The sequence below is a fragment of the Macrobrachium nipponense genome, chromosome 31, assembly GCF_015104395.2.
Source record: "Macrobrachium nipponense isolate FS-2020 chromosome 31, ASM1510439v2, whole genome shotgun sequence".
Taxonomy (NCBI): Eukaryota; Metazoa; Arthropoda; class Malacostraca; order Decapoda; family Palaemonidae; genus Macrobrachium; species Macrobrachium nipponense.
Window position 1 is genome coordinate 32,465,942 of NC_061093.1, and position 24,073 is coordinate 32,490,014.

General features: G+C 38.0%; 1 protein-coding gene across 8 annotated transcripts in view; it reads right to left on the minus strand.

Annotated features, from left to right (window-relative positions):
* LOC135206748 (UPF0430 protein CG31712-like) overlaps positions 1–24,073 on the minus strand; it is a 687,024-nt gene that overhangs the window by 12,868 nt on the left and 650,083 nt on the right. For 6 of the 8 annotated variants that reach the window (XM_064238232.1, XM_064238230.1, XM_064238229.1 and 3 more), the window contains one exon: positions 3,983–4,242. The exons of the other annotated variants lie outside the window; for them this stretch is intronic. In XM_064238232.1, coding sequence (XP_064094302.1) covers positions 3,983–4,015 — 33 coding nt within the window. In that variant the 5' untranslated portion in view covers positions 4,016–4,242. The remainder of the gene's footprint in view (positions 1–3,982; positions 4,243–24,073) is intronic. 8 annotated transcript variants of the gene reach the window in all.

Here is a 24,073-nt window from a genome sequence, read left to right on the forward strand (position 1 = left end):
CCTTGAGAAGGAAGATGGAGGAAGAAGAGGAGAAGGAGAGGAAGACGAGGGACGAAATCTTCCTCGCCTTCGAAAGCTCTGGATAATTGTCCCATCCAGGCTCTCGTTATCTTGACAGGTAATTCTGATGAATTGCTTGGCCGGGAAGTACTTGATCAACACCTCTTGGCACCTTCTACAAGCAACTCCTCACGTCACATTAAACCCCCCGACTGACCGACTGTGATGAGGTCTCGATTCCTCGCGGTCGAAAAACTTTCCGTTGATGGCGGGATAGAGTACAAAGAGTAGTCAAGGCTTGGACGTATTTATAATGGAGAGAGAGAGAGAGAGAGAGAGAGAGAGAGAGATGACGAAGCCCCAGGCGATCTAAAAAGCATTGTAAGTGTGGTTCTTACGTAATGATGATATATAATTACAATATTCACATTTCTAGGTAGTAGACTCTTAAATCTACGTAGTTATATTCATAATCTTTTTTTATTCAAGTTCGCAATTATCATGAGCTTAGCCGTTTGAATTAGATACCAGTCATTAATCATATTGTTCAGGGATCATGAATGACAGTGAAGAAGGACAAGATACGAATCTATAGTGATATCTCTGAAGCTTAAAATTTAATCACTAGGATTTGTTTCGGATTAAAAGGCTTTAAAAATAATCTAACAGCAAAAAGTAATTAATATTCTGAAGAAGAACGGTCAACGGAATCTTTTGCACCAAATGCAAATACGTCCCAAACGAAACCCTTTCATGATCTAAATCGCTATTCCAAAGTTGGTCAGGCTTTTGAAGTCAGGATTCTACCTCTGGCAAGTTATAACTCTCGTCTAGAACGTATGCCTTATGTTTGTTTAAGTTATTCCCTTTTGTATTTATTTCGCTTTTTATTTCCCCAACGCACCTCGGTCGCGAGGGAACTAAATGGAACAACACTCGTATGCAAAGTCGTTATGAGGAGATCGACGCGGATAAGGAATTGCAAGGGGATCCCGACTATGGGGTGGGAGAAAACCCGTTGTTTACCAGATTCTATCTTATTGTAACATCTCTTATTGTAACATCGAGAGGTGTTGGGTTGTATGTGCGAGTCGGGTGGTCCGTTCCAAGGACCCGAGGCGCAGTTTCAAAAGCTAGGCTCTTTCAACCCCTTCATTATAAGGCGGGGAATATTTTGCATACGCGGACACGGAGGCGCGAGATAAGAACAACGATTTCTGACGCGTTATCTAACTTAATTGATATATGCAAAAAATCTTGCAAAATGAAATGAAATAAAATAAAAGAAACTCGATGACAAAAAATCTTTATTTGAATGAAATAAAATAAACAATAAAATAAATCTCATAAACATAAAATAAATAAGTCGATGGCACAAAAAGTCTTCGGTTGGTTCACTTGAAGCACTGCAATGTTCACAACTTCTTGCACCAAATTACACATACAACCATAATGCCTTTTTCATTCAAGCACAGTGCATCTTCTTTACAATGACTAGGCTTGTTATTGCTAGTGTTATGTAAGAGTAATTCAGAATTCAGTATCACGTGATTCACATTCGTGTTCAGTCAGAAGTCCTTTGACTGTTTTGAGAACCAAACTCTTGACTCATTAAAAGAAGAAAGACAGAACCTGAAATCTTTCGCTTTCGCTGGTGTGATAGAGAGATAGAGAGAGCAGAACCTGAAATCTGTTCGCTGCTAGAGAGAGGAGAAAGAGCGAGAAGAGAGATGAGGAGAAGGATAGAGAAGAGAGCGCGAGAGAGAAATGGACTTCATTGTATATATACGAAATTAAATTTTCATGAAAAGTCATGAAACAGATTACATTCTATTACATCTGACCGATAAGTCATGCAAAGTTTTCACAGAGTAAAAAAAAAAAAAAAAGACGCAATGGAAAGGCAGGATCGTGTACGTGGTAATAAACATCCACTATAACTGTCTGGTATTTACTATATATGCCTACTAAGTAATGGCGACTAGAGTCATGTTGCAATACTGTGTTATTTGTACTTAGTATAAAAGTATTACTGACATTTCTAATAATGAAAATGTATTAAAAAATGATCTTCCAGATAGCAGAGACGAGAGAGCTCCTGTCGCGACTAGTACAATATTGTCTTTAAGGATGCCCTAAAAATGTAACAAGTTCCGCAAGTATGGAAAAACGGGTCTACGTCCATCCTAATTCCCCTGAGTAGAGATATCGATCTGCCTCAAATGAATTCCACATCCCGGATTGGAGAAAGGCAAGAGGCAATCAGGGAAAGCAAACAAAAGATATAAGAGGAATATCGGTACTCATCACGGGAAGTGACAGACATTGTGGCAACTCCGCGATTTAGCAGTTAGTATTCCCTGTAAAGCAAACGAGAAACTGTTGGCAACGCTACTTGTGAATGTAAGTCGCTACACACGAACACGTGACTAAAAGCACGTTTATCAAGTGATACAGTAGTGTTATCTGAGTAATAATATTCAGTAAAGAACACGGAGGAATTGCAAGACGTCACTGGGGCTTGCCGTGATGTGAACCAATATTCGTGTTGCCAACTCGGACAGCGTTGACAAAAACGTTGTTAATCCTTTTTCATGGAAAATCACAAATCACTGATAATCAGTTTCTGACCTTCTGTCTCTTGGTTTCTTGAAGTTTACGATTCCTTACGCATTAGAAATCTTTTCTAAAATCCGGTTTACAATGTCATGATTTTAGTTCGGAAATGGGGGAAAAAGCGGTTGAACGCCAAAATCTACTTTCTGGTTTCCAGTGCCCAACATTCGCTCATGGAAAAAATTGAAGCTGCACCGCAGCGTTGCATGAAATAACACTCAACCGAAAACGTGTTAAGAATTCGGGGAACTGCAAAGGCCGTAAAAGAGCCCCGAACTGAGAAGCCATTATTATATCCAATGAAGTGTACAATAAGTAATAGGTACGCACAATATGAAAATAACACACTCGGGAAAGAGGATTATTTCTTATTTTATTCCCGATTCATGGATCATTAAAGAACACAATGGCGAGTCGTGACCGTTTGTGAATGGCGAGGGAGTGTTTTTTTTTTAAATAACAATTTGGAAACTATCGCTCATACATAAACTCACACACGCACACGAGCGCACACATACACACACTTGATATACACGTAGGTGTTTGTAACAGAACGATATAAAAATGCTCTGTATATCTGCAAGTGTATAACCAAAACTTAAAATGAATGCTCATCTCAACACAAGATATAAAAGATTAAAGATTAAAAACTGACACCAATTCGAGAAACAGCGTTACTATTTGCGAACGCGCGTATATAAATATCCTGCATATTTCCATATGAAGATGAAAGAAATATTAATGAACAAACTTTTGCATATAACTTAAAAGGAATATATGAATCGAAGTCTAGAAAACGAACACACAGTTAGTAAAAGTTACTGATGTCTATTATGAAAATATAGAAAAAAAATAAAATAAAGTGCACGAAGGTGGCGAAATTCAGGATTACAAAGAAATTATGAAATACAATTTCATAGTTAAAAGTCGAAATGAAACAAAAAAGTATGAAAACATAACTTGAAAGGGAAATCAGGTAATTGCCAACCTCCGCCAAAGCTGTCAGCAGACCACTAACCTACTCTGCTGTATCATTTGAGCTTTTGCTCACGAATACAAGAACGCACTTGGCTTTTTTTTCTGTTTATCTAAATACTCGACGCAATCTATGCTTTCATCAACAAACAACAGGAAACTGCCGTTTTCTTTCAATCCTGGGCCTGAAGCCAGTTTTGGGAATACAACAAAATCTAAATGAATATTTCCTTGTGCAATTATGATGGCTGACAGACAGACAGGGAAACAGACAGACGGACAAATCGAAACAAAACAAGAAAAAGCAGAGACTATTTGGTAAAAAGTAAACAAACAAAAACTGACGTTTTTAGTTGGTAAACATGAACGTTTCCAACATTGACATACGTACCAGCACATGCATCATGGTTTCCCTAAAACGCATGGTGACTACTGAGCTCTACTGCGCCATTTCTGGTCGGTCGGCCCGGATGGTGGTAATAGTGATTTCGTCGACAGTGCAGAAGACGATGGTAGCAGTGATGGTGGTGGGGGAGGGGAACCAGCACACTTGACGATGACGACGACAATGATGATAGTGAAGAAGAAGAAGAAGTCACTGCTCCTCCCTCTCGTCTAAGCCTCCAGCTTACTTGTTGGATGCCGGATGCCCTGCGGGAGGAGAGACGAGAAGAGTTACAAGGAGTTACAAGGATCAGGATGTCTCAGTCTTGTTAGCCCGTCAGAGGAGACATCGTGGGCTCACTTATCTCTAAGAGCAAGTTTTACTGTTCATTCGCAGTGTCCTGATGATTGAACGGCAATAGGTCAACATGGCTCCACTGGACACTGCCACTGGAATGCGATAAGAGAGAGAGAGAGAGAGAGAGAGAGCTTTCTTTCTGGTATCCTTGAATGAAATATATACTCTCTCTCTCTCTCTCTCTCTCTCTCTCTCTCTCTCTCTCTCTCTCTCATATTTAACACATCGAAGGAATAGCTTAAAAACTATTTAAAAAATACTGTTAAGAAACGGTATAAATTTAAAACCACTTCTCTTATATATCAAATAGTTGAAAACGATCCGAGTTGAGAGAGAGAGAGAGAGAGAGAGAGAGAGAGAGAGGGCTTACCTGAATTTTCTTAATCTAAACCCAAACGATTAGCTCTAAGCAGTTTTCAGTTTTCCAAGGCGGGTCCAGCTAAAACACTTTTAATTTCAGACGTTTTAATAAGATTTCGCTCAATTGCTCTTAATTATGTGCACCCAACAGACAAGCGCTTGTCCAAGATTTATCTGATGACCAATAATTGCTCAATCTGGGAAAAAAACACGCAATTACTTCCTGACTGCAAAAAGTTCTCGCACACCCACAAATACCCGAAGAGGAGGAAGTTTGAAAGCATCTCTGATTCAGAAAAGAAGAAAATCTTCTGAGTTTAGCCCATCAAATGGGAGGTAAGCGATTTACAAGAGGAGTAAAAACACGAAAAGATTTATTGGGAACGTGGTCGACTTTGTTGCATAAACTTGTAGACTTCTTTTCTGTCCACAGATGGAAGTTATACATTTTCTTACTAAATTAATATTTAATAAGAAAATGTTTACTGGCAACAATGCAGGAGACCGCTTAACACATGACTGAATAAGAATGAACGCAAGAATAAGAAAATCGAATTCTGATTATAAAAACTGTCATAAAAAAACTGTGCAGTTTAATAACATTAACAAAATCTATGAAAGCAATATGTTACGGGAGACTCTTAGTTCATTTTTTATGTAACCGAAAGTCTCTCATAACAGAGATTTCCTTTAAGCTGTTTTTAACAAAGAAGATACTTCTTTGATTTGAAAACAATCAAATGATCTCTACACCCTCATAAGAGCTGGAGAACCGGTACCGATGGAAAGTTTCCTTAAAAAATACTAGAGGTCGGGATACAAGTATACTATAGGGAACAAATGGAAATTCTTAGAGTGGTGTATATAGCCGATATGTGTGTGTGTATGTCTGAGAGAGAGAGAGAGAGAGAGAGAGAGAGAGAGAGAGAGAGATTTACTCTCATTCATAACTTTAATTACTGCATAACGCAGCGGGCTTCAACATAACTTCAATTACTGCAAATGCAACGGGCTCGGGCAAGTACATATAAGAAAAATTTATAGGGTATATTTCAGTCACGGTAAAATCAATGCACTTTTTTCTGAAAACAAAGTTCTATCGACCTTTACAATCCACTTTGCAATAAATACGGCTTCTCAAGGCTATTCTATACTTTCCTTACTATTCTGTGACGTGAATGAGCTTGTTTTATTTTCTATGTGATAAATATAATGTCTGAAGAGTAATTTTCTTTCATCTGAAACAGGATTTCCACTTATGCGAATTGTAATTCGAAACAATCGAGAATAAGATACTAATTACCATCACTACTACATATCATGATATTATCATTAATATTATTATATTTATATTTAATATTATTATTATTATTATTATTATTATTATTATTATTTACCGCAAAATATTCGTGAAGAAAATCATTAACGAAAATTACTGGAACGGAACGTAAGTATTGATAATCACGCTACTGACAAGTAGGACATCGAGGTCAATCTACATTAATAGGTACACAGATCAATTTTGATTGTAAATCTAACTTAGTTTTTGATTCGAGAAACTTGACTTGAATATTTTTTCTGGGAATCTCAAAAACGCTGGAAAAAAATTTCCATGGGCTTGAGCATTTATGGATCAGCAAAACTGTCTCGTAGGTCAGGTGTTAAGATCATTGCAAAATCATTGCTGTAATGTTAGGGAAGAGATAATAGCAAGAAACTTCAATGTCATTTCTTTGATATAAGATCAATGTAATCCCAAATGCAAAATGGTTACTCTAATTCTATAACGTTAACCCCATATCAAGAATTAAATTGGTAATACTATTGCTGAAATATCAGTAAAACACGTAAACAATGACATGAAATTGATTTGTAAAGCTTTTGATTATTTTTTCCCCTTTGTCGTCCCGTTTCAAGATCATAATATTATTGTTTGTCTTGGAACGTCCATTTCCTGTTAATGTATATTTTAGATAAAGAATGACTACTTAAGAGAACGGCTTTTAAAATACATTTGCGTTTAGATAATAGTAATTTAGATGACATTCAATTTCTTTTTGAAGCTAGTCATGAAGAATCTACCGCTGACAATGAATTTACAATGACACTAAAGAACGCGAACTTCATCCCAAAATATCGTGCGATATAAAAAAAAAAATTCTTGGTAAAAGGAGAGAAGAAGATAAGGTCAAAGAGGACGACGTGTAACAGGTGCCCCATTTCTCTCTCTCTCTCTCTCTCTCTCTCTCTCTCTTCTCTCTCTCTCTATCACACAAACATACACACTCACACGCTCTGAACTTTAACGCGTGTATTTACGTCACATGGCATCCAGTGTTGAAGCGTTCAGTCGCTGGGAATGAACCTCCAAGTTCCCGAAAACAAAGCTGGTTCTAAACTCTTTCCGAACACCGAGAGCTTTCAAGAAGTTTTAAGACTGTCCGAATTCGAGACGACCGTTGGTGTGTCCTGCAGCAGCGGCAGCAGTAGAAGAGCGCGCAAGAGAAATCCTGTTTTACGCAGTCCAACAGCAAGAGGCCGAGATGGACATTAAGACCCGAGGACGTCCTGCGGCAGGGACGGCCGAGCCTCGAGTAACTCCTGGGGGAAAGTTGCCGGAGGGAACGAGCAGCAGGGACTCGCGAGAACAGAGGAGGGTCGTAGACTTGACGAATGCATTGTGGGTGGAAGCTTAGTCTTTATAAGAGAGTCCACCCACGCCCGCGCAGCCTCTCTTTGTGAATGGGAGCTCCTGCGAACCTGCCAGAGGTGAGAGGCTCCTGTCTCTCCTCCCTAATTTGTGAATGGGATCCTGTCGGGCTTGCCAGGAGGACGAGAAGTAAAAACCAACCCACAACATTCGGTTTTACGGCCGTACTCAAACCGCCAACAGGTTTTACCTTGGAAGAAGGAGGAGCGAAGGAGCTCAATTAAACCTCATCGAGTTGTTCGTCTGTTTATCGTTTTCCAATTCTTCGAAGGCGACGCGAACTCTCAACACCTCGAGAGGTATTTTATGAATGGACCTCAAAGAACGAGAACCGACGGCAGATGCCATCATTCCCCTGCTGGAACGAACTTCCTTCGCCGCTCTTCAGCGGCTGCCCTTTATGGGTCTCTGTTGCACGTTTCAGTTAATTCAGACCAAAGAATCTGAAGGTGATCGAGTTTCAGGCGTGCAAGAGAGAGAGCTCAAAGCACGAACGAAGTTTGGTGAACAAAATCGACACAAAACTGCTTTCGTATTCAGAAGTTTCACTTGTGTCTGCTGATGAGATGAGAGAGGTATCCAGTTACATTAAAATTCCTTTGATAATAGCAAGTACAGTAAGGCGTGAAATATTTTCCTTTCCGACAGATACTCACAAAACAACCGGCAAAGAAAAACATATCATTGCTGACAAAGCATCCTTTTCTTAATGACGACAAACATGAATGATAAATTTTAAAAATGAATATATCATTAACATTATATATATATATATATATATATATATATATATATATAATATATAAAATATATATGTTTTTGTTTTTTTTTTTTTGTTTATACACACACATACAGGATCCTTTTCTTTATAACGACAACATGAATGATAAAATTTTACATTATATATATATATATATATATATATATATATATATATATATATATATATATATATATTATATATACACTGCGTGGAGTCCTTTTTACTAATATCAATAGTAGCACTATATATACATATTGTATGTTATATATAACATATATACTCGTATATCTAAAGTTACTATTAATATGAGTAAAAAGTACTATCCAGGCAAGTTCATCTGAATGACACTGTATCATTCCACAACAGCAATGCATTATTCATTCTTACTTAGTGACAGTCATGCCTGCGTGCACTCAATAAATGCCATTTTCAAATTGAAAGGGAAACTAGTTTCCTCTATCGCCGATATCATGAAGTGGTCTGAATTGTTAATCAAGTCTCGAATATGTGGTCACTACAAACACGGTTTGCACTGTCGCTGATCGGTTCCATAAGCGTTCCTTACTAGTGGGAGGACCACCATCATTGATACTGACTGATACTCTGGCTTGAAGTCAGGTGAGAAACCAAATAAATACAAAACACGTTATGAAAAATACAAAGAAGATGAAATGAGATCAGAGTAGTAAAAGAAATCAAGAGTGAACCATTTCTGAGGATCAGTGGGACCTCTTCGAAAATCTTTAAACAAACTTCATTAGATATTACTGAATATTTGTGAAAATGTTTTGCATCAATTGCAATGAAAAATTGGAATGAGGGACGAAACTCGAATATCTGGTCGTATGTTCAACAAAAAATACTGCAAACAAAGTTATATATAACCTACACTGAGCTAAGCTTTTGCAGCAATGACTTGACATTTCCTAGGTATCCAAAAGAAATGTGTTATTTAATTTTGCATCTTTTGAAGTACCGAGATATGAAAACCACCTCGAAGTAAGCTATCAGTTTTTAATAACTGTATAGAATGGTGAACTGATACCATTAAAAAGGTCTGGGCCAATTCATGAAAAATTGAAATGCATATCCATAAATCTTGTATTTTATCAGCAACTTGTAAACCCGAAGTGTGAATTCGCCATATAAGGAAAAACATCTATCTATCAAAGCCGTCAAGACACTTGCAAAAAGCGGCAACAGAGATATATCACGCACCAACAACCACTTTGATTCATTAATCATTCACAATCATTCCTTATTCTACCATTGACGTTGACAATATATACAATGATAATACTGGCACACGACCTTTCCCACAGCCAGCAGCATTGAACTGGTTCCCGTATTCGGCTTGGAGGTAGTGGAGAGGAGATTGCAGAAATATCATCAACTACCCAGGCGGGGTCTTCTAAACTATTCAACGAACCTCATGCAATATTCATAGCATCAGGTGGGTTTCCGGGAATAGAGTATGCATAATGGCCTTTCTCAAGTCATTATTGAAATTCACTAGTTTGAGCTTTAATTACTGCTACATTTTAAATGCTATAAAACTGCATACATAAAGGAACCACTGGCATTCGAATATTATTCGTTACAACAGAGAAGTCATTTTACGAATTCATAAGCTGGTTTTCGTCTCATTAAATATAGAGGTTAATTAAGTGTAGACGGGGTATTGTATCATTTTGTGTAATGGACACTGTGTCCCAAGGCTTTATTTATATCTAATCAAAGGTGCCTGCATGAAATGAAGGACATTTCACGACTGAAGACGTAATCTATGCCACAAGAGATTTGGTATTGCTATGAAGATTTCAAGTCTCTGAATTTATGGCATTTGGAAAATGTCGGTCAGTTATTTTAATTAAATCTTTGTTTATTTCCTTGCACTACCTTACCAAGGAGAACATTTGTCCCAGGAAATAAACAAAGAATTACAGAATATCAAGCCATACCTATATCAGTAATATAATGATAATAATACAAAAGTGGATATTATAGAATAAAATGTTCCATCGCTTGGGAGCTATCTCTAATATCATAATTTCATCAAAATTCCAATACGTAAAAGTTTAGAGTTTGACAGTTTACTGATGAATGAATTCAAAGTTAGCAAAAAAAAAAAAAAAAAAAAAATGACAGACATCTGGCTCTTTCATACTTTTTTTTCTTCACGGTCTGATACCCATCAGATTTCTGTATATAGTAATGGTGGTTTTTCCTGGCTTCCCCCAAATCAATGTTTGCCCCTTCCGTAAATAAGCTTCGACGGAGCCTCGCATATCCCGTTACCGGAGGGAGGAGTTTCACATTCCCTTTAAAGACAAATGCTCTCTCAGCTAGCGTACTCGTTCCAGCATTTCGTGGAAAAAAGAAGGCTTCTTAACAATATACGTTTTGGGAAGTTTCCAGATATTTTTATACATTCGTTTTACTTGGAATTTCGTTCGAGGGAAATTGACCAAGAAATTGACCAAGTTGCCTTTTATTACGCTGCCCGGTGAGCAAGAGCCCATGTTGACACAAGGTCAGCTTAATCAAAAACAACAAACAACCAAGTTGCCAAATTTCGAGGCCCAGTCAAGGCATTACTACCGAGTGATACAATAATCTCGGAGAAAAAAAAAAACATAGGGCCGAAGATTGAAAATGATGGTCAACAATCGTACCCGGGGTTTGAATAAAAAAAAGCCAAGAAGATTCGAAAAATGATGAATGCGCGGAGACCCATGCTAGGATGTCAGGACGAGACGTAATTTTTTTGTTTTCTCTCTCTATCTCTCATGTAATTCTATTTTCGAACAATAATTGATACGTTTCCCTTGAGTGGCATTAAATCTCATCTCGTTGGCAGAGTTTTCAGCGGGACAAGCTTTCATATCACCGCCAGATGATGGATGTAGCATTGCTCGGGGGGCTTACCATAAGAAAAGCCTTCCACGATAGAGCCACAAATAGAACTCGCCAGGGATGTTTAACCTGCGGTTTCTTGTACGCAAAACAAATGCGATTGTCTGTTCTGACAAATTCTTTTTTTTTTTTTTTTTGGTCTAGTAATCAATAGGGTGGAAAAGGTATGTATAATACCACAGCCTGTAAGTATTTAAATTTTGTAATACTACCTGAGTACCATATCAGCCCTGATGAATGACGTTTGTCTAGTATCAATAGGGTGGAAAAGGTATGTATAATACCACAGCCAATGCCATTCACTCAAGAGGGCTTTCCCCTACACGCATACCGAGTTCGGGTTGCCTGTTGTGCTGTGCTTTGTAAGCTTTTTTTGCACATTAAACTGTTTTCTCTCCAGGATGAATTAATAAGTCGAGGAAGACCTCGTTAAAAAGCGAATTACTGCAACAGACATGACACTGCACCGTTGTCTTTGACAGAATCTTGAACACAGACAGAAAAACGCAATGATGATGACAAAAAACAAACAAGTAAAAAATGCGACGAAGTTTCGTCGGCGCAATCAAGTTTTCTGTACAGCTTAGAATGCTGTATGAAAATCTCAGCTACTGCCCATGAAACTCTCAGCCGGAGCCCATGTACCTTTCAGCCACGACCTGTGCTGTTGGCAGCTATAACTGTGCCAGACGCACGATCATGGCAAGCTTTAACCTTTGTAGAAATAAAAAGTGCTGAGGCTAAAGGGCTGCAATTTGATATGTTTGATTATTAGAGGGTGGACGATCAACATGCCAATTTGCAGCCCTCTAGCCTCGGTAGTTTTTAAGATCTGAGGGCGGACAGAAAAGTGCGGACGGACAAGCAAGTTGTCTTTTACAGAAAACTAAAATTGTAATCTTTCGCTCTGTATACTATATTATGTCTACTAGATATACTTCTACCCTAAAAAGAGAAATACACGGGAATCCTAAAGTCATTTAATGACTAGGATTCCCTTACCAAGGTGAAGAAGGGTTCCTGTGAGCGGGTGTCTGAGGAAGGAGTTTAGTTAGGCCTGACAATCGTGGTAGGATGTAAAGGCATACACGCTTTCTCCAGAAAAAGAAACAATGACTTTCAAATAAACATAGGAGGGGCACTGAGAGAGAGAGAGAGAGAGAGAGAGAGAGAGAGAGAGAGAGAGAGAGAGAGAGAGATGAAATGAAAATAAAGAACTAAAAATAAAGAACTATATACAGCTGTTTACAGAATATGATGCGGATGACTATGGATGAACCTAATCAATTAAATTAATTATACTTATCTATATATATATATATATAATATATTATATAATATATATATAATATATAATAAATTTGGTTTGCCCCAACACTCACATCCCAAATGAAAATCCTTACTACTTCAATAACTTATTCCGGAATTTGCATTTCATCTCTGCACTTTTTTTTTTTTACCCAGCTGACATTGGCCAAAAAACTCCAAAACCCCAACGGAGGTCTTTATCCCATTTCCAGACAAGGAGGTTAGATTTCCAGACCTGGCCCTTACCCCATCCACCCACTTCTGAACCCCCAAACCAACTAAACACCACTCCCCACACCCAACAATCCGCGAAGAAGACTGGGCAATAAAGATCGCTGACTGCAATAAAGGTGCAAATAAAGAGAAGTAGTTGTGTGAACTTTCTCGCATCACATGATCAGTTTCTCTCTCTCCTCTCTCTTCATCTCTCTCTCTCTCTCTCTCTCTCTCTCTCTCTCTCTCCAAGAGGAACCACTCCTTGTATTGGCCATACACTGATCTATAACGAGACGCATATTTGACAGAACGCACTTTAGTCATCGCCATGATGGGCTTTCTAAGGGCGCAGAATTACCTTGCCAACAGGTTCGATTTTCTAGAGGCTTAATTATCCTCGAAACCAGATAACTAGATCGTCGAAACGGTGGCCGGAAAAAACTGAAACAGAAATGGGCCTTTGAGACTGTGAATGAGACACTTAAAACGCCATTAATTCATTAAAAATTTGACCGCTATTTTGCCGTAGGGTCTTGTGAAACAAGAACTTAAAAACTCCCCCTGAATTCATTATACCCCTGACCAGTGTTGTAACCACGGGTTATTCTGCTACCAAAGGTTAATGGCTGTACAGAATCGTTCACAAAACCTATAAAAATGATTCAGAGGATCAACTCGCTTGAATTTCGTATGCCCTTCAACTGAGAGTAATCTAATTCACCCGTTAAGATAAAGTGTGTCATATCAAATCCACAATACATACTAATTTAATTTGAACCAAAGGGCTCAAATTTTAGGTAAGATAAAGAAAGGCTAAAATTTGAGGTAAGATAAAAAAACATAAATTGGCCCGCATATACGAGTGAATAGAGCTCTGGTGATACGAGAGTTAAAAGAAAAAAAATGCAGATAATTTCATAGAAATCTACCCAAATATGATGGCAAGAGTGAGTACAACAGAGATTGTGTATGTTGAATGGAAAGCATTCTCGAAAAAAAAGTTCTTTGGAAGAAATATAAATGAAAAGGTGTCCCTGAAGAATGAGATCACCACAAATTGGCGACTTCTGTTCACCAGAAAACTAACAAGATGGCTGAATTAAGTGAATATTTCCGCCAGTGCCAGTCAATAGTGCATGAACCAACTCAACTGCATGAACCAACTCACGTCCATGAAGGCTGGGTAGTCATTACCAATATTAATTTTCTATTGTAATGATTATCATTACCTGTGATTACAAACTACAGTGGCTGAACGGTGGGTTTTGTGTGCCCCGCCCCACACTCACCACTCCAGGCGCCCCATACTAATGAAATAATGTGCTTTATGGTTTGGATGGCGACAAACTGTTACATCTCATCGACTCCCGGGCGAGGACGTTACATATCCAACCTTTCTTGACGGATGTAATAATAACGTCAACAATATTTGTTTGTCCCCAGCAAGTTATGTCTGCATTGTTTACACCAAGGCTAAATGCATAGCCATGAAGATAGGGGAATGGACGATCCATAAAATGAGAAGATATTAAATAAGAGACATTGAAAATAATGGAATTCTAACCCCATAAGCACAACATGATACGAGGATGCCCGGACAAGCACGCCGTTGCTTCAAGTTTGTAGGTGTGTGGGCATGTGTATAAATGGACACCTGACCATGAGGAAAGCAGGTGGGGGTTGGGGAGGAGGAGGGGGAGGAGGAGTGGAGACGAAGGCTATAATGCCGAGAATCTTACAGCTCTTTGGGTCTATAATCACCAGGGGAGCTCTCCTGAGGACCCTCCGTCGAAATATCCGTCATCAAGCGAATGTAATGATGCAGTCGCTGCCATCGATAACATCCAGTTTGTTTAACAGACACGTCATGGAAAAAAAAAACCGAAGGAAAATGGAAGTTCCCTGGTGGCTTGTTAAGTGCTTGGTACGACGGTAGGTAAATAAACAGCGCAGGTTGTGATCAGCGGCCGTGGCGTGTTATTTTCCACTGGAAGGTATTCGGTCCTCGAGCTGTTTCAGAGGAAGGGCGTCGTTCTTCGAGGTATAAATTCTTTTCGGACGTTTGAGGGGGAAGGGCTGTTTCGCACTTCATACAAACCGCGGATAAATTTCATGTAAGGGTTAGTGGTAGGGGCTGAACACAGTTCCGACTTCTTCAATACCTGACCCGCACTTGTGCCAGACATGGGGGAAAATTATAAAAAAATATTATGATTTGATTTTGATTATTGTTTGGAATATTCTTTTGATTGTGATTAAATTATGATGACTCGTTTTTTATTTTCTGATTATGATTTGCTTCTGATTACTTTTGTTTTGCTATTTTTTTTACTATGATTAGATTATCATTATAATTATATTTTGCTATGATTATCAATAAAAAAACGAATGATTAGTATTGATGAAGTACAATGCCTAAGTAAGTAGTAAACTACATCTATTAGGTGCACTGTTCCATATCTGTGCACAGTACTATAACCATTTAAATAGCTCACTAACTAATAGTACTAAAAACACATTGTGCGTAAGCAGTTTTATTTGTTTTTGCTATACAGTATGTAATACATTACTTCCATGAATTGATTTCAATGATCACAGCAGTAATGAAAACAAAGCACTTCACAATGCAAAATATAGAACTTGTTAAACTCTTGATTCCTCACAGGCTAGATATCTTCTCATCTAATGTCTCATTTGCTTGACCAGTTTGGCGCAATCATTTTTACCAGCATTGCATTTCAAGTCTGCTGAAACATGTACAGGTTTTGTGTGCATCTGACCGATATATGACGGGAGACAAGCAAGTAAAAACATGGGATGGTGCTAACTTCCAAATCCTACTTAGACTTGAAAGCGAAGTGCCTCTTGGAAATTGCAAAGAAATAATCACAATAATCATATCTTAACCACTGATCATTGTCAAGAAAAATATGATTATGATTTGATTATGATGATCGCGGTAGATTAATTTTTTTACTATGAGTACACGAGTTATCTCTTTTTTGTTATTATTTGATTTGTGATTACGTAATCATAGCCATGGTTTAAGATTATTTGGATTAGCAACAATCATGCCCATGTCTGACTTGTGCTTACTTATTTCGTAAGTGTTGCTATCTGAAGCATATGTTCATTTAATTGTTCATTTGCCAACGCTATAGTTATTCAGTAATTTTCCTCCGTTTTCCTCTTATCGATGGCCACTGTAATCCCAAGAAATGTGCTTAACAAGTCATAGCCTTATTAGGCTGTTCTATGTGAATGTGCTCATTATGAAATAATAATAATAATAATAATAATAATACTACTAATAATAATTAATAATAATAATAATCATAATAATAATAATAATAATAATAATAATAATAATCCAAAAGGTAACAACCCCCCTCAGTTTTCATTAAAATTTTACTTTATTTTACTTCGAAAGGAAAGCAAATCTCAACTTACAAACGAAACATTAGAAAATATAACTTTGACCAAAGTGAAACTCTAGTGCACCTGCAAGAACCCAACATTCTAGTTACAACATCGACCCTTTCTAGGAACGTACTAGCACCAAGATCGCAACCCCTCCCCCAAAAAAACTTCCCCCGGCCCCCAACTTCCGCCAACGCACCGGTCTGCTGCTAGTTAACGAGACTGGCAGCACAAACATGTCCCTACCTCCACACCACCACCCCCTTAGTTAACGCTAAACTAAGCGAAACTTCCAACCTCGTAACTCGTCTTAAGGTGTGGGTGGGGCGGGGGGCAGCAGCGTGTATTTCCATCGCTCCTCCGCCAGCTACCAGACTTGTAAAAATTCCTGGGCGGCCTTCAATCACGCATAAATCACAGTGGTGTACACCCAGTGACTGATCCGGACACGACAGTCACTCCGGTGTTCAGGCGCTTTTATCTCCGGGCAGTAAAATCTGTGAAACTGGTCGTTCGAGTGACACCACAAGGAGGCGCTGCAGAGAGAGAGAGAGAGAGAGAGAGAGAGAGAGCTTTCGTCTTAAAGCTTATATTACGTTTTCGCTCGGACGAATTTGGTCAGCTGGCTTTCGTAGCTTGTTAGTGATAGATAAGATGTGTTAACTTTTTCTTTACACTCATCTTTTTCATGTTTTTTTTTTTTTTTTAATGAAGACGTTTATTTCATCAATAATTAGCAATTTAACACGCCAAGAGTTGATTAACCTAATTCTTTATTAGCTACAGGTTTACCTTTGAGTCTTTTAAATCCATCTATCGTAAAATGATCAGAGCAGATATAAAGTGCGAAAGACTATTATTGTTATACGAACAATTTACCGAATAGCAGTGTCATTTGTCTTTATTGTCATAAGGCTAGTTTGATTAGTTTGATTTGAAATTAAGGATGAACATTAAAGTGAGATAGAGTTAAAGAAAGTGGACAGCTAAGTGAGAGGAGGCCATCTGAACTGGATAAAAGAAAAACTGTAAATGAGAACAGCAACCCGGAAAAATGACATAAATTTATTTCGTAGTTACCTCAACACGAGACGCAGTTAGAAATTAAACTAAATCGTAGTCGCCAGAGAACAAATTTCTTCACCGTAAATAACTGCAGGATAATGTTAACAATTGGTCTTCACCGGAAAATATATACGCGTTACAAGTTGTAGGCATGACGAATCTCAAAATGCACACATCGAATTCATTATTTGCGCAATTCGAAACTGGGATGGCACAATATGCAAATGAGACGCAGATCACTTTATAAGTATGGAGCAGTTCACTGAACCCAAAGAATATTTCGAACAGTTTATGCATATGCGTATTTGTGATGAGGATTGTGGATATAATGCTAAATTGTTTGGAAGTTATCAGTGACAATAAGAGTAGAATGGCTCGACCTGCTCTTGGAGAGATTTCTATGTAAATGTCTGAGGCTCTGTTCATTCATGACCTGACGTTTAGAGGATAAGTACAACAGTGATTGTTATTTAATGATGGGATAAAGTCTATACAAAGTTTTGTATGCAAAACGATGAAGCTGAATTTTACGGACAATTCTTTTACAAGATACTATACCTTATAAAACGTACAGATTTACTATAAATGAATGGAGGCGTTAAAAATTAATGTTTGTGTTAAAAATATCTGTCATTATTATCTATAATGAGCATGGCTGACAAGCATGTAAGAATGGATACATATAGAGTATGATAATTATATAAAAACCGCTCTCTCACAGATAAAGAAACGTCTAGAACTTAAATAGTTCAAACATTTTCGCTGAATATCTGACCCGCGTTATACTTTATGGAGTAATCAACTTTAAAAAAAAAAATTGAAGAGTAATATACTGATTAAAGATGTGATTCCGCTCTCACAAGCGCAGATCCAATACATCACCAGATATTTTCAGTCAGTACTAAAAAAAAAAAAAAAAAAAAAAAAAAAAAAAGAGCGTATAAATATCTTTCGCGATGTGCCACCACACAGACAAAACCGATGGGTGGGCGAGCTTCCTCGGCGACTACACAATGCTACACATGCAGAGAGACCCTCCTGGGGGTTTGTTTTGTCCGCCGCCGGGTCAGAACGAAATGATAAATTCGTGTTGTAGTTCTGCGGGTAGAGGTCACAACAGCTCCTTTACCTCGTGGGTGGGGGTGATGGATAAGACAGAGCAAGACTAGTAGATAGCGAGGGATGGATGGCGAAGAGGAAGAGGGGGGGGTGGGGGGGAAGGTAGTTGGGGGGAAGGAACGGGCAAACTTCGTAGAAGGCCGTCGGAGTTGAGGTACGAGGGTACTACCCATAGCATACAGAAATGTTCTCCACCAAAGAAGGTGGACACACCGTCAGAATAGACAATGGGGGGATTGCCTGGGCATGTAGAAACGTTCTAAATGGAATATTTTGACGCCTATGGGAAGCAGGTGTTCGCTTATTTAAATCTGACCCATATGTTTTTTTTTTTTTTTATGTACTGCAAAGACAGCTACCGGAAAGAGCTGAGTTACTGTCTAGACTCTAGAACAATGAATTGCGGGCTGACTGCAAATGATACTCCATCTAATTCCTACAAAAAGCTGACTGATCCTCAAGGCAAAAAAAAAAAAAACGACTTGTCTGAATTATTTTCTTATCAAAAGGCTATCACTCCGAAAACAATGCCATAAAGAAGACAAATGCCTCATGAAATCTGACTAAATGATCTCGACTGTGCTCGAGGTTTATGACCAACCCTTAACAACGTAATTAAGGAAGCATGCACGCTCCTCGGGTTTCCTCCTCCATTAGTAAGAACACATTATCCACCATTTTCTTCCTGGCAATTTAAAATTCACTTGAATTTTTTCTAATCTTTCACTAAAAAGTATTTTTGATTTCACAAACCACAATCCCAGTCCAATAATTTATCCACAGTTGTTGTTGTTGTTTTTGTTTCAGATCTAGATGGCCTTATGCCTGCACAAAATGTTGCACCTGCAGCACCCGTATAATGAATTATTCCTAGGGTTCATTGATCATAAACCACTTGAGAATCTAAAGCTCACTGGACAATGGCCAGAATTTATTCTTGAAATGTACGCTGTGCCAGTCGTCACGCAGTCACTCAAGCTAAATAAAGGTTTAAATAAATTAAACCTAAGAAGAGCCAAAACCTATTTGAAAAAACGATTCATCTTTAAAGAAAGAACTGTTCCTCAAGTTCTATTTTTTCCGATCCTCCGTCGTCCATCACACTTGGAATCCTAACCCAACACTCGAAGGATCTTTTTACGTCCCGTAATCATACTGAGCAAAACTCCTTCGCAGTGTGATGATCTTATCTGCAGGTGGCCAATCAGCTGCCTTATTTGATGTTTCGAAAAAGAAAAAGGTCTTATCATGCGTATACATATCTTTTTTCAGCCTTTCTGTGCTTCATAATGTTTTCTCCAAATAAAGTTACTGCTGCTATTTATGTGCTCGGTTGATTCGTAGCCTCAAACAACAGCCAATAATTAGGGTCCTCGGAATGACATCTTGCAGGCGATTCTTAGGCAACAAAACCACTCCGGCTAGAATAAGCTTAACTACTTAATTCTAGAGAGGATTCCTATCTGCTTGAATCAAAATTGACGAAATTATCGGTATGCAATGCAAGTGCACGAGGGCGCACACACACATGCATTACATATATATATATATATATATATATATATATATATATATAGATATATATATATATATATATATATATATATATCATATATATATATATACATATATATATATATATATATATATATATATATATATATATATATATATATATATATCTATACACATACACATATACACATATATATTTTACAAATATATATATATATGTATATATATATATATATATATATATATATTATATATATCTATGTATGTATGTGATGTATGTCAATAAATTCTGTTCAAACAGGGATACGTCTCAAGTGCTACTTGATAAGGGTGGGAGTCAATCCACCGAAATACAGTCCTTACCTTTAAACCAGAGTGTTTTAATGGACATTTTATACTTGATATATATAATATATATATATATATATATATATATATATATATATATATATAATTATCGTGTAAGGACGATAGTCTAAGGGTAATAATCTCCACGTTCAGACTTACCCTCGTCCAGTCCGGGCTTGCGGAAGGAAGATATCTCACCCTGACCTTCAGGAGGGCACGTAACGGCTCTAGGTCAGGCCATGCCATCTCAATCCTATTTTATATTACTACTATTTTTCGCTGGAAGGTTACGTTGGCGCATACAGTATCTTACGAAGGGCCCTTATCCCTTACAGGAGGTTCTTCGGATATGTTTGCGATGAGGTTGCTAGCCTCATGGCCTTCATAACCCTGGCTGATATCACCACGGTCAACTGAGGCACAGTAGGCCTTTATAGGAGCATGCCCATTCGACCATCCTCATTCAAGGCTCGAACTTGGGTTCCCACATTTGGTAAGTGATAGTCTGACGTGCGTACCCACCAAGATGCGTATACATACGGACTTACAAATATACACGTATATATATATGGATCCCTATTGATCGACTTTAGTCATATATATATATACATATGACTAAAGTCGATCAATAGGGAGCAAGAATAACATAAGTGGGAAGATATCAAATTCACTACCACTAAAACCAATGAGAGAGAGAGCAGACGAGAGAGAGAGAGGAGAGAGAGAGAGAGAGAGAGAGAGAGTATGTGGGTGTGTTACTTATTCGCGAGAGCAAACAGTATACTATAGATAAAGGAAGGAAAAACAGATGCATCAGAAATGGACACTGAATTCCAGCCCACGAGTCATGTCCGGAGAATTTCAAACCGCCCCCACCCCCGCCCCGGAAAAAAAAGGAAAGAAAAACAATCTTTTGGGAGAGATAAAGTCTCCCCCCTGCTCGGCCATGAAGATGATCGGTAACTGCAAGAATCCACCACACACACACACACACACACACACACACACAAATCGGCGATCATGACGTCTGATATGCATCGTGGGCTGCAAATGACGCTATCGCATAATTCGGCCATTTGTCAAACCGGTGTTCACAAGCCAATCGCGCCGTTTGACAAATAGAAAAGTATTAGAATCATCGATCATGATTCTCGTAGAAGCAACAGGAGAAGGTAATTTGCAACAACAAACATCAGCCAGACGGAGAGAAACGAAGTATTTGGGGTGGTGGTGAGGACGACGACGATGATGATGATGATAGTGCTTTTACACGCTATTCTCCTTTTCTCTCTGTCCGAGTGATGGATCTGGCCAGATCTGGCTTACGCTGGCTCTCGCTCCGCATCTTTTTTTTTTTTTTTTTTTTTTTTTTTGTTTTTTTTTTTTTTTTTTTTAAATATTATGTAAGATCGTGAATTTTCAACAGACCCTGTTGGTATAAAGTCCGAGTTCATTCACACACACACATAGGATATATAGATATAATATGTTGTAGGAAACCCACTAACATTTGGAAAAAATTTAAAGATGGTCTTCCTACAGCATAATATTCTAGTATACGGATACAGCGTTTAACTTTGCTCTCTCTCTCTCTCCTCTCATTCTCTCTCTCTCTCTCTCTCGCGACTCTCTCTCCTCTCTCTTCGTCTAATATATATATATATATATTTATTATATATAGTATATACATATAGATATATATATATATATATATACACCACATTATAAATTCTAATACACGGATCAGTGTTTTAAATATATTATATAATGTATATTATATATATATCATATATATAGTATGTATAAATATCGTATATATATAGTACATGATATATATATATATATATATATATATATAGATATATTATAGATTATATTATATATATATATAATAATATATATATATCTATATATATATTATTTATATCATATATATATATATTGTATATATTATAATTACACACACATGTATGTGACGCACACAATTGCGTAGCACGTACAAATGCGATTGCTAACTTTTCTGTATTGTATTAATGGATCCCGTGAAATCTGGCAAGTTCAAGATACTACTGCAATAATGCAGATTGCTTAATGCACACACACGTACATATATATACATGAGTATACATACATATTTACTTATATACTGTATGCATTTTATAATATCAGATTGCATAACTCAGTGGTTTCTTTTCCTCTTTTGACAGCTCTGGAATTCTTGAAGTACATCTGTTTTTTATTGACATCTGAAAGCTTTCTAACTTAATTTAAGAGGCAGATTTATCACTACGATTTATGGCTACCTTCATTCTTAAGCCACATCTTGAATCCCTTTGACTTTTTCTCGTTTCCCTCGGGCCTGGGCTAGCAAAGGGTATTAGGTTCCTATCCAACTGACGTCTGCATTTATACCTTACCCATCAAACTTTTGTGTACGGGGCGGAGCTTGCATGTACGCCTGCGTACCTTACGAGATTCGACGCATCCGTCACTGAATAATTTACGAGTCTACAGAAGACGGTCATATTTGAGGATGTCTTGGGCAAAGGAATTTCCTTTCCTCGGCCGCTGCCTTTATTCGTTTAAGTGTTACTTGAGTTGATTATTAAATTTTCTATTTAAAAGGGATCCAAGGACAGCGTTAAAATGCAGGACGGATCTCGGCGGCAGACGGGCGTTCGTACGCTGTGTCTTATGTATCGCCTTAATTGGACTTTTTACTTCGTCCTGTTAGCCTTCTGTTTACTTCATTCCGTGCGTTACTTTCACGTTAACATCTATGAATATTGTGTTGTAAATACGGAAGAAAGAAAGCTTTATTCTAATAAAAACTTACAGAACCAGACGAAAAACGATTAAACTGGAGAATGTCAACCATCGTTTTTTTTTCTTTTCTCAAACAAGATTTTTCTTTCAATCAGAGGCCCTTACCGAACATCGTTTCTCCCTCCCACTCTCTTCCTTTCCCCTCTAATTACCTGAAATCGGGTGAATAATCGGCCACCATTTTCGATCCACAATGACATAGGCTTTTATTCCTTGCGGGAGCACAGAAAAAAAAAAGGAAAAAGATAAAAGAAACATGAGAAAAAGTAGCGGCGCCTTCTTCATATAGCTTCGATATTATGGATGAGGCAGGAGAATATCCATAGTTACAGACTCCACATTTTTAATGTTTATGATTATTGCCACAGTAAAAAGAAAGAAAAAAAAGATAGCTGAGCCGAGGAGGGATAGGGAGGAAGGGACGGATGGAGGGGACGGGTGATTTGGGGTACCCTGAGTGGGTATGATTCTGTTAGGGAGAGGAGGAATAACCCCCAATCCCCACCTGACGGGGGGAACTGAACGCGATGGTGGTAATTTCGACCCAGACAGAGATCCGAAGACATGATCGATATTCGGGTGGCCGCGGCATGAAAAACACAGTTCCATAAAACATGATGGCTATTAGTCAAATAACTTTGCACATTTTTAGCACATGCGTACCTCACAGGAGTCAGGAAAGAACAAAAAATATATATAAAAATATAAAAAAAAGTGCTCGGGCCACCAACACTTTCAGATCGTATCGCGATGATGTCGGCGATAATGATTTAAAGATTTTTTTTTTTGGTCTTTTAGGCGCTAGAAGGTCTCAGAAAGGTAAAAGCTAACAAGGTGTTCCAGTCAAATAGATTTCCAAGCGGCGTCAGTGTAAGTGTTAAGAAATATGCAGCCCACAGAATGAAATTTTTGCTTACAATGGACCCAGTGTTTTTTCTTTTTCTTTCTTTCTTTTGCATATGAGGTTACTGTGTCAATCTTCCAATTTAAATGCTGATTCAAAATCATGAAGGTCGCCCAAACACTCGAGATGAGGTCACACTTAAGAACTTGCATGGGTACGCAGACATCCCTCAGGAGGAGGATACAGTCACCCATCCTATGCAAGGGCGCTGTAATGACGTAGGTATAACAACAGCGGCCGACAAAAACTTTCCATGGAGGTGAATGGAAA